This window comes from Typopeltis vanoorti, chromosome 8 (assembly GCF_054136105.1).
Source record: "Typopeltis vanoorti isolate ZY-2024b chromosome 8, IOZ_Tvanoo_1.0, whole genome shotgun sequence".
In the NCBI taxonomy this organism is placed as follows: Eukaryota; Metazoa; Arthropoda; class Arachnida; order Uropygi; family Thelyphonidae; genus Typopeltis; species Typopeltis vanoorti.
The window spans coordinates 27,934,224-27,947,016 of NC_143556.1; the positions used below are offsets into that span (position 1 = coordinate 27,934,224).

A 12,793-nucleotide genomic window follows, 5' to 3' on the forward strand; every position below is an offset into this window, starting at 1 on the left:
ATGGTAGCTACATCTTTATCTCCATATTTTGTGGGTAAAGCTGGTGTTCTGAAAGCCTCTATTCCTACATCTGCTCTCCTTCTCTTGTATATTAGTACCTTTCACTGTCTTTCTGCAAATCCAGTACACAAGTTTTCTGATGACAGTACACTGCAGTCTTCTTTCTCATTTGATGAGACTTGCACTACACATGTCACTTTTTTTAGTCTTATTCTTGACAACATCCACATCTCTAGAAAAGATGAAATTTCTCTTAGTGGGATTACTCTATAACATTCAGACTTTCTCTCTCTCTCTCTCGGTATGAATATACTACAAATATCATCTATAGGAATATACATAAATATTAATTTATATAATCAAAAATCTACATAAATATCATCTAAAAAAAGTTTTTCTCTTTTGTTCAAGGCATCACTATCTTTGAACAGTTGATAACTATATGCAAATTTGCCCAATCATTTTATTCTATTTTCACATTTGGAGTGGGCCCCTAAGATCTCTTTAAAATTACGTAGGATTATAGAAGTTAAGTTCATTAATGAGCCATCTCTCACACTTTCTTTCATATAGATGTTATGCTGCTGCTTGTATTTTCAAATATTTCCACGGTCATTGTTCATCAGAATTACTTCTGATAATTTCCCTACTCTCATCTACATCTGTTAAAATACATGCACTAGTTATTCAAGAATCCTTCACAGTTCAACTTCAAACTTCCAGAAAAAATTGTTCTTTCTTTTTATTCATTCCTTCTATTACTGTCTTGGAATTTCTCTCCTATATATTTCCTAAAGAGTGCAATCTAGAGGCTATAGATTAGATATTACCATGAATGGACATAAGCATTATGCCCATTCATGGTAATAATGTACTATAAGTTAAATAACCTCTTGTAGATGCACTTATCATTAAAAAAAACAAAAAACACTAGTCTTATTAAGAAAGCATTATTATAAAATTTTTATATTATTATTATATCATTATTATAAAATTTTGCTTTATTTGGATGTTGTTATACTTCTAAATAAATCCACTACAAGATTGCAAGATTCCCTGACTAAATTGAATAACTGTTGTAATAGATATGGTATGAAGGTCAGCAATAAAAAGACATGGTATGAAGGTCAGCAATAAAAGGAAACAAAGACAATGAAAATAGGTAGAATCGTTGAAAATGTCAATTGTGTTTTGAATGGAGAGCCTGTGGAACAAGTAAAACATTTCAGCTACTTAGGCAAGATTTTTAGTGAAAATGGTAAATTAAATATGGAAATAGACAACAGAATCAACAAAGCTGGTATAGGAGGAAGTCAATTGAATAAATTCATATGGAATAAGAGACAAATTAGTTGGAACACTAAATTAGCTGTATACAAGACAGTGTTCAAACCAGTTTTAACTTATGGATCTGAGAGCTGGGTCAGAAGTTAAACACTTGACCAAAGACTAGAGACCGCAAATATGAGAGTCCTGAGAAAGATTAGAGGCATGAACAGATGGCATCAATGGCAATATCATATTAAAAAACGAGGATATTAGGAAAGAATTTGACATTGTCGGCATCCAGGAATGCATTAGCAGAGCTAATCTCAGGTGGTATGGTCACTTAAACAGAATGGGCGAGAAAGATTAGCAAAACAAGTGTTCTCTGCTAGGTTGGCAGGAAAATGCCCCAGAGGAAGACCAATATATAGGTGGATTGATACGGTACAAAGTGCCTTAGATGATAGAAATATAAGATCTGATAATGTTGAAGTCTTGACAAGTAACAGACTGATTTGGAGGAAAATTGTAGATTGGAAGTTAGTAATGGTGTAAATTTTCCATGTAGTACTATCATATCCTGTACACCCCATGAGGGTACATGTCGGGAATTTGATGATGATGATGATGATGATTATAAAATTGGAAAATTTGCTATTTACATAGCATTAGGAGTTTTACAGGTTAGAAGTTAGTGACAGGATAGGCTACAGCTGTAAGTCAACCCAAGAAGAGAAATGTGATCATTTCTGGAGAACTTGAGTATTATCAAAGGTAAGGGAAAGTGAAGTTGAGATTTTTTGAATGAGAACTAAGACAGGATTGTGTTTTGGTAGCATTAAAGTTTTCTGTCAAAACTAATATGAAAGAAATATCTTTAAGTTTTGATCTAATCACTAAATATGGTGATCAGTATAATTTATATACTCAATATAAATTTTTGTCCTCAATTTTCTGTCATATGTAAATTTTACTTTATTAGTTAACTTGTGCAATTAACAGACATAATACACTGGCCTCCATGTCGTTAGTTGCTTTGGCCATAATTCCAAACTCGTTATTAGCTATGAAACGTAAGTATAGCAGTTTAATGTATAAATTGGGATTGATCAGGCAGATAAGTCAAGGATCCAAATAAGAGAATGTCTTTCTGATAAGGTATTTAAAAGTAACATTGTATAAATTTGGTTTAACAGCTTCGAAAAATAATGTATTCTCAAACTCTCTTCATTCTGTTTCTTTAATGTGAAGAAAAAGAAAAATATTGAATCCTGCTAGTCTTTGTTGGCCAAGAGGAGAGATCTTTGTGTTCCAGCCTACAGACTGTGGATTAAGATGTCTTTCATAGAGAAAATCTGTAATTTATCCTTTATAAATTAGAGATTTTTCATGAATCATGTATGAAGTTTTAATGGTTTGAGTCTGCTTATCAATCTGGTTACATTGTCTGTCATTGCATCTGTTTGTAAGTTGGTGTGTCTGTTTTACAGTAGTGAAAATAAAATAAAATCGCTGTTGTTGTTTTTGTTGGAAAACAATAGTGTCTTATTGGCATGTATTAATTCTAAATGATACTAGCCTTCAGAAAAATTTTAAATGTGTTTCCAGTTTTAGTTTATTTTTGATTTATTTCATAAAGTTTAACTTCTATCTTCCTTATCATTTATATTATTTTTCATTGTCATTTAAATCGCAAATAATTTTTTATTATTGTTTGATTTTCTTAGATATTTGAAATGATGGATGCTAAAGCCAGACTGGATTGCATGAAAGAAATTAAACTCCTACAGGTAATCCATCTAATATAGTTTTGAAGAAAATGTACGTGACTGCAAAATAATTAGATATTTTTTAATCTTTAATACAATGTTAGTTGTTGTATAACTTTTATTTATTTATTTTCTTATAAAGGAAGGGGATGGGATTTTGTTATTTTTATTATTGAATAAGTTTAAAACAAAGCTGCACACACACATATATATACAGGATAGTGCATATCTTATAAATATGCATGTCTTTTTTTTTTCTCAATAAATAATGATCATTATGGGTCATTATCATATGGGATCATTATTCTTTTGATTACATAGATGATTTGTGGACATCTAGGGTGGATGGAAGAAGGGTGTGTGTGCGAAGTGTGAGCTAAATGAGGATTTGATGAGTGCTAATATGAATTTGATGACAGAAATTGTTAGTAGCGAGAATGTCGTGGGAAGAAAGAGTTCTCATTCTAAAGAGAAGGATGGTGTGAAAGAAAGACGAAAAATTGTTAAAAAAATCATTGAAAAAGAAAACTAATGATTTGAAAACTGTAATGGATGGTAAAAAGGACGAAAGCAAGACGAATGTGGCAGAAGGCAATGAAATTGAGAGAATAAAAGAAACTGGAAATAGCATGACAGAAGGTTCGAAAATGGGAAAAATCGAAAGAATTAATGATAGTGAAAGTAGGATGCATGGACCGAAAGTATGGAAACTCAAAAGGATGAATGAGAGTGAAAGTGTGAAGCGGGAGTCGAGGGTTCGAAAAGAAAGATTGAATGATAGAGAGAATGTGACACGAGATTTGAAAGTTCAGTTGGGTTGGATTAGGCAAGAGATGAAATGGATGCTGAGTGAAATTAAGAAAATTAGGGTGAAAATTATTAAAACAAATCAAGTAGATATGAAAGAGTTAACGAAAGACAAGCAAGTGGTGTTGTATGGTGACTCCATTATTAAAGGTCTGCTTGATGCACAATGCATAAGGTATGTTTTCCAGGCAGTAAAATCAGTGATTGAGGCATTGGATATGAGGAGGGAGTGAGCAAAGGAGTTGATGGTTTTAATAGGTACGAATGACTTGATAGAGGACAAAGAGCACGTCAGAATGGATATCAGGAGGCTGCTTAGACCGATAAAAGACAATAGTGTGACACAAAGGGTTAAGCGTGTTGCCAAGGTATGACTGTGGTGAGATGAGGCAGAGAGCAAGGATTGTGAATGATATGTTGGCTGAAATGTGTGAGGAGAGGGGAGTATAGTTTGTTAATGTGTGGAATGAGTTTGAAGGATGAAGTGAACTGTATGGGAGCGATGGACTGCATTTCAGTGGTTATGGTGTGAGCTGCTTGAAGAGACTGCTGCTGCTGCTGGAAGGTAGAGAAGTGAGTACAGAGAATGAATCAGATCAAGTGGGAAGTGATGTGGAAGAGTAGGAGAGATTGAAGAGGTGGTTATGAATGAGGAAGTGAGTGGCATGAGTATGGAAAATGAGAGAATGGGTGTGCAAGAGGAACAGGGAAATGGGGAGGCTCAGGTGGACAGGGGTACACAGCATGAGAAAGGTGGATGCTCCAAGAGGATGTGTAGCCTGGAAAGGAATGGGAAGACCTGAGATCAAAAGGAAACAGTTGGAAGTGAAGAGGGTTCTAAAATAAATAAGCAAATAAGCAGAAAGGGAAATGGTCCCAGTCGAGCATGGAGAGATCACATCGAATGAGTGGTATCAGTAGAATGAGCTGTTGTGTTTGTATACAAATGCTAGAAGTGTATGAAATAAGGGCAGATGAAATGGTTGCACTAATTGAGTCTGTTCACCCAAAAATTGTAGGAATAAGTGAGACATCATACCTTTCCATCTCTATTCCTGTCAGGATGTCGATGACAGGAATAGAGATGGAAAGGTATGATGTGTTTCGTGAGGATAGAAGGGGTAAAAAGGGAGGGTAGTGCTATTGATGATAGAGAAAGAGTTATGTCCACACAAAATAGAGATGCAAGAGGGAAATAGTGCCAGTGGTTATGAGGCAGTATGATGTGAGATAGAGGTGAATGGAATGAAATATTTGGTTGGATGTTGTTTTAGAGCAGGTAATGTGCACGGTAGTGACTATGAAATGTATAATCAAATTAGCCAAGTAAATAAGAAAAGAGTGATCGTTTTGGGTGATTTTAATTATGGCAATATAGACTGGAATGATGAGATAGCAACTGGAAGTAGAGAAAATGAGTTTCTTGAGTTTTTAAAGGATAACTACCTCAGACCATATGCAACAGAAGGCACACGAGGATTGAGGGTCTTGGATTTGGTCATCTCATCAGAGGATGTAATTATAAATGAAGTGTCGAATCACCCACCAATTGGTGAGAGTGACCATGAGGTTATTACCTGGGTGGTTGCCAGCAGTGTGAAGTCCTTGTAAGAAAAGGATATATGTGGAACTACAAGGGGGGGGGGGTGATTATGAAGAGCTCAGGAGACTGCTTTGCAGGTGTAGGCATGGAATGAGAAGTTAGCTGGAAAAGAGATCAACGCAGCTTGGGGGATTTTCAAAAACTATCTGTAGTAGATGCAGTGTCTAAATGTATTCCAAGGGTGAGAAGGTTAAATAAGGTAGGTGTGAAATGGATGAATAAAGAGATTAAACATGCGATACAGAGAAAAAGGGCATTGTGGAGGCAGCATAAGAGAAGTGGAAATAACCAATTCCATGAGGACTACAAAGACCAGGCAAGGCAGATGACTTGGTTGGTAACAGTAGATAAAGTGAGGTATGAACAGCAGTTAGCTAATGAAGCCAAAAAGAATCCTAATGAGTTCTTTTGACATGTAGCCAGCAAAAGAAAGAATGATTATTGAAGGATGACATTGATTGGAGAAAATGGTATAAAGACAGCTGTTGCAGAAGGTGTGGTGGAGATACTTAATGAGCAGTTCATAAAAGTCTCTCAATCTTGTAAATGTGACTTCATGGAGAGTGGAGAGATTGAGAGCAGTTGATGATGGGAAAGAGAGAGACTGACTATAAGTGACCAAGAGGTGTATGGGGAGTTGAGCAAACTAGATGAAAATAAGACTGTGAGACTTGATAATATATCACCACGTATACTGAAAGAATGTGCCAGGGAGTTGATGCTGGCCTTGATATATTTTTTTTACACGAGTCTTGAATTGAGTCAAGTTCCTAAAGAGTGGAAGGAGGGCAAGATTGCGCCACTTCATAAAGGAGGTGATAGAACTCAAGCATCAAACTATAGGCCTATCTGTGTCAGCTGTTGTAGTTAAGTTGTAGGAGAAGCTTGTGAGAACTGGGATCCAGAATTGGATTGACAACAATGGTATTATCTTTGATGAACAGCATGGATTTTCTGAAGGGAGGCTATGTTTTAGTAATCTGCTTACTTATTACAATAAGGTGACTGCTTCCTTGGACAGATGAGAAGGATAAATCTAAGTAATATACTTAGATTTCGCAAAGGCTTTTGATAGATTACTGCATGATAAGTTGATAGTCAAACTAGAGTGGATGGGGTTGATATTAGATTGGTAGATTGGATTGGAGGCTGTCTGTCTGATAGGTATCAACAAATTGTGTATGGGGAGAGCGATATCCAGGAAAAGGAAAGTTACTAGTGGTGTGCCTCAGGGGTCTGCTTTAGGGCCATTGCTGGTTAACTTGTATATTAATGATATTGGTGAAGATTTGGTTGGAGATATTCAGTTGTTTGCAAATGATGCAAAGTTGGAACGAACCATGAAGAGTAGAGAAGATGTTGTGGTCTTACAAGAAGACTTGAATAAATTGAGTGATTGAGCACGGGAATGGAGGTGTGAGTTCAATGTTGCAAAATGTAAGTTTTTAAAATTTGGAAAACAAAGATGGGATGCAGGATTTATGCTTGGTGAGGATATATTGTCAGAGGTGGAGAAATTAAGAGATCTGGGGATGATAGTGGATAAGGATCTGAAATTTAGGGGACACATAGCCAAAATTGTGAAGACAACACAAAGGCTTCTGGGAATGATGTGGAGGACACTAACTTGTAGAAGTAGGGAGATTCTTGTTCCATTGTATAATGCTTTGATTTTGCCATACATGGACTATTGTACTACCCAGATTTGGTCACCTGGTTTTCAGAACTTGAAAGTTTATTTTTTCACTTGGTTAGACTATAATAAATTTAGTTTAATCCTTTATCCAAGTGTGAGCAAACAAAGTTTGCACCTGAAAGTATCTTTCAGGCGCAAACTTTGTTTGCTCACACTTGGTATCTTTCAGGCGCAAACTTTGTTTGCTCACACTTGGATAAAGGATTAAACTAAATTTATTATAGTCTAACCTATAAGCAAACAAAGTTTTTGCCTGAAAGTATCTTTCAGGTGCAAACTTTGTTTGCTCACACTTGGATAAAGGATTAAACTAAATTTATTATAGTCTAACCAAGTGAAAAATAAACTTTCAACATCTTACTCTAAATCCAGAGTAATTTAATAAAAAGGTGGCACACTGTTTGGCAACTCCTATAGGTAGAGATGACCTTGCTAATGCTTCTGCCTGCTATCTCCACTTGGGCCTGGCTCCCACTGAAGAGACCTCAATAAAGGTCGAAACTAGTCTGGGTAGTGGCCCTTCCCTTAATGCATAACATTATACATATCTGCAAGGAGATGTGTTTTGCATTATGGGAGATACTGAGATAGGAGTGATGTTAGCTTGCTCCACCTTTGCAACGAGTTGCCCGATGTTGTACTACCTTACCCCAGTCCTGAAGATACTTTCAGATGCAAACTTTGTTTGCTCACACTTGGATAAAGGATTAAACTAAATTTATTATGGTTTTCAGAAGGACGAAGAGATGTCGGAAAGGGTCCAGAGGCGAATGACTAAGGTAGTTTCTCACCTCTGGAATGTCGAGTATGAGGAAAGATTGAGAAGATCAACTTGCAGAGTCTGGTGGACAGGAGGAAGAGGGGAAATATGATAGAGACCTACAAGTTGGTAAGGGGTTGTTATAGGATCACTGCTGGAGAGGTTCTACAGAAAATAGTGGGAGATCAGGGAAGAACCAGAGGTCATCCCTGGAAACTGCATAAAGAGGATGTGAGTAGGGGAGTGAGAAGCAGATTTTTTTCATGCAGAGTTGTGAATGATTGGAATGCCTTGCCTGAGAGTGTGGTGTCTTCAGAGAATTTGAGTGTGTTTAAAGCACGATGTTATGATGAGCTGTGTGTATGTTAAAAGGACCTCTCAAATGAGTCTTTGACTCCATGGGGTCTTAGGTCATCATCATCATCATGCGTATCAAGGATTTAGGCCTAGCATTGCCTGTTCCAGATAGGATTAAGAGAAAACCAGGACGTCCTCATCGTTTAAGAGGACGTCCTGGTTTTCTTTTTCCTAATGGCTTGTACTTTAAGGCTTGTTTTGGTAATCTTTCTGTTTGCATTCTTGGAACGTGTTCCATCCATTTATGTTTATATTTTTTCTATTACTGGTTCTTGGTTTAATTCTTTCATAATATCTTCGTTTCTTTTGTGATCAAATAGGGTATACTTTGCAGTTTTTCTCGTAAACTTCATTTCTGCTGTTATTAATATTTGTTTGTCTTTTTGTTTTATTGTTCAGATTTCGCTTCCATACATTAAGACTGGTAGGGCTAATGTATTGTATACTTTTAGTCTGGTTTGTTTTTGAACTAGGTTTGGTTTAAATATAGAGTTAATTACACATGTTATTTTTAAATATTTTGCAATTTTTATGTTTATATCTTTTTCATTTTCATATATGATCATACATCCTAGGTAGTTAAATGAATTCATCTGTTCTAAGATCTTGTTATCTCTTACTATTTTAGTTCTTGCTGGATCTTGTCCTTTAAAGGCCATAGTTTTTGATTTTTCTGTTGATATTATCATACCACAATCTTTGGCTATCTCATTTAGATCTAAAATAGTTTCTGTAAGTTATCTTCAGAATTTGTAATTATTATTTGATCGTCAGCAATAAGGAGAGTGTTTTAAGAGTTCACTGTAGGAGAAAGTTTAATTCCTTGTTGTAAATTTTTATTCCATTTTATTATTTCATTTAAGTAGATATTATAAAGAGTTGCTGAGAGGGGACATCCCTGTTGGACCCCTTCGTTTACCTCTCTTTTATATGATAGCTTATGATTTAATCTTATTTGTATTTGATTATTTTCATATATACTTATGATAGCTTTTAGGATATTATTTGGTATTTGTCTTTCTTTTAATATGTTAAATAATATATTTCTTTTAACTTTGTCGAATGCTTTTTCAAAGTCAATAAATGCAATATGTGTTTCTAAATTGTATTCTCTTCTTTTCTCTATTATTAATTTTAGGCAAAAGGCCAGGTCTATACATGATCGTCCTTTTCTGAATCCATTCTGTACTTCTAAAATAAAGTTTTCGGAATATTTCATTAGTTTGCTCTTTAAGATTCTGCTATATATTTTATTATTATTATTATTATTCAGGCCTCCATGGAGTCAAAAGAATCATCGTGGGAGATCTTTCCTAAGAAACACGAAGAATATCAAGATTCATATTGTGAGGTCCCGCCTAAGAAACACAAAGTCTATCACACCACTCCTTCAACTCATTTACCGTTCTTGCTCTCACCACTCCATGAGGCAATGTATTCCATGGTTCAACCACTCTCCATGCAAAGAAACCAATCCTCATCCTCTTGCTCACATTTTCCTTTCGTAACTTCCAGGGATGGCCTCTTGTTATCATTCCTTGCTGTTCAACCAAGCGAAAGAACTCCCCAGTGTCAACCCTGTAACCACCTCTCAACAGTTTAAAAGTCTCAATCATATCACCTCTCCTTCTTCTTCTATCCACCAAACTCTGTAGTCCACATTCCCTCAGCCGATCCTCATAACTATCATTGTACAGTCCTGAAATCATCTTTGTTATCTGCCTTTGTACCCTTTCCACAGTTAATTTATCCCGTTCATATCCTAGGGACCAAATCTGAAAACAATAGTCCATGTGTGGTCTGATCAGGGTCTTATACAACGGAATGATAACTGTTTTATCTCTGCAGGTCAGCGTCCTTCTCATTATTGCAGCAATCCTCTGTGTTACCTTTATCACTTTTGCAATATGTCCCCTAAATTTCAGGTTTCCATCAATCATCAACCCCCAGATCTCGTATCTCCCTTACTTCCTCCAGTATAACTCCTCCCATAGAGTATGCACTGTCCCATCGATGTTTCCCAAACCTCAAGACCTTACGTTTTGCTGCATTAAACTGAAATCCCCATTCATTTGCCCATCTATCTAGCTTATTCAAATCTTCTTGCAGGGCTGCCACATCTGCACTATTACTAATAATCCTTCCCAGCTTCGCATCATCTGCAAACAACTGAATATCCCCTTGCAATCCACTGACAATATCATTGATATAAAGGTTAAACAATATAGGTCCCAGTACTGAGCCCTGTGGGACCCCACTTGTAACCCTCTACCTTCTTGAAACTGCCCCACAATACACAGATCTCTGATACCTATTGGACAGCCAATCCTGAATCCATTTGACCAATCTGACATCCAGACCCATGTGCTGCAACTTAAATATCAACTTCTCATGTGGCACCCTGTCAAATGCCTTCGCTAAGTCTAAGAAAATGGCAGTATATGCTTTTCCCTCATCTAATGCTCTTGTAACTTTATCATAAAAGACTATCATATTGTGAAAACAAGAGCGCCCCTTCACAAATCCATGTTGACTCTCACAGATAGCATTACCCTCATATGCTCAATGATGTATACAGTCCACTACTTTCTCCAAGATCTTACTAACTACTGATGACACACAAACTGGCCTATAATTAGATACTTCCAGTCTGCTACTGCTCTTATGAAATGGCACTATCTTACCATCCTTCCATTCGATGGGCACCTTTTCTGCAGCCAGACTTTCATTGAAAAACCAGGTTTTTCAATGAAAGTCAAAGGCACTGTCAGTTCCCTATCACATTCTCTCAAAACTCGTGGTGAAATACCATCCAGTCCCACATCTTTACTGACATCCAGAGTACTCAGTATTTGAAACACACTCTCCTCCTGTACCTCTAAACCTCAAACCTACCCAATCCTTCTAGCATTAAAACTGACTCCTCCAGGATGAAATACTCCAATAAAGTGTTCATTGAACAATTCCACTGTCCTCTGCATCAGTCACTCTATTCCCATTTTTATCCCACAATATCATTCTTCCACAGTCATTTCTCCTCGTACTGTCCACATATAACAGGAATTTAGTATTCTGATACCTCTATAGTTTTTAGGGTCATCTCTATTACCTTTTTTAAAGATAGGAATCACAATTGCTTTTTACCATTCTATTGTTCCTGCGTATATATATTGTTCTGAACCTAGCTTATCTTCTCCAGGTGATTTTTCGTTTGTTGTTTCTTTCAGGCTGATTTCTAATTCTTCTTTTGTTATTTCCTTTTCATTTTCGTTAATTGTTTGCCAGTTGTCTTTTTTAAAATATTTGTCTGTCCACAATTCTGTGTAGTAATTTAGAAATTCTTCTAATTTCAATTCGGTTTTTAATTTTATGTTTTCTTTGGTAGCTGCATTTAAGTGTTTCAAAATCTTATATACATTGGGTCTTATTTTATATAAATCATGTTCTAAATTAGAAACAAATTTGTTCCATGATTCTCTATGTCTTTTTCTGACTACTTTTTAGCTATGGCTCTTATTCTTTTATATTCTATTTCATCCTCTGATCTTTTACTGCTTAACCATTTGTGGTAGGCTTCTTTTTTCTTTTTGATTATTTCTTTGATTGTATCATCCCAGATCTTCAGTTTTTTTCTTTTATTGAATATTTTGGTCTTTCCTGAGCTTTCATTTTCTGCTGCATTTAGTATCATTTTTATATTAAGCCATTCTATTCCTTCATTTTGTTTTATTTTATCTAGATATTGGTTAATTATTTGTTCATATAGCCATTGTACATTGTGTCATTCAATAGTCTAGGTTTATAAACAAATGTTTCAAATTTTCGCTGTTCTTGTTACTTGTAGCTATTTAGGTGGTAATCTTAACTTTATTTTAACAAGGAAGTGGTCTCTGATTATTTCATATACTCTGTGAACTCTAACATCTAGTGAAAATTTTGATGTCTTTTCATTTAATATAAAATAATCTAATATTGATTTCCATCCTCTTGCTGCCCAAGTATATTTATGTATGTATTTATGTTTATAGAAGAAATTCATTATTTTTAAGTTATTATAAACTACAAAGTCAATCAATTTTTTGCCATTCCTGTTTAGAGTATGTTCTCCATGTATTCCTATATTATTATTAATTTTTGTGTTTCCAATTCTTGCATTTAAGTCTCCTGCTAAAATTACGTAATAATTTTTATTTATTTTATTATATATGTTTTGTAGCTGATTATAAAAATCAATATTATCCTGTTTTCTTCCTTCTTCTGGGCCATATAAACCAATTATTGTTAAATAGCCTCTATCTATTTTTATTCTAGCTTCTATTATTCTTTCATTCCATAATTTATAATGTTTTAACTGTTTTGAAAGGGAGTTATGAATCCAAATCATGACTCCTGCTTGTGCTCTTTGGTCTCTGTCGACTCCACTGTATATCACATTAAAATTTTCGGTTCTCATAGTTCCTTTTAATTTCTTTTTTGTTTCAATGATTTCTGCTATTTTAAAATTTCTTTCATTTAATAGATGGTCAAATTCTATT

General features: G+C 35.3%; 1 protein-coding gene across 5 annotated transcripts in view; it reads left to right on the top strand.

Moving 5' to 3' along the window:
* LOC150103872 (serine/threonine-protein kinase Nek7-like) overlaps positions 1 to 12,793 on the top strand; it is a 199,502-nt gene that overhangs the window by 39,442 nt on the left and 147,267 nt on the right. For all 5 annotated transcript variants that reach the window (XM_090396582.1, XM_090396579.1, XM_090396577.1 and 2 more), the window contains exon 3: positions 2,994 to 3,056. In XM_090396582.1, the coding sequence (XP_090252708.1) occupies positions 2,994 to 3,056 (63 nt within the window). The remainder of the gene's footprint in view (positions 1 to 2,993; positions 3,057 to 12,793) is intronic.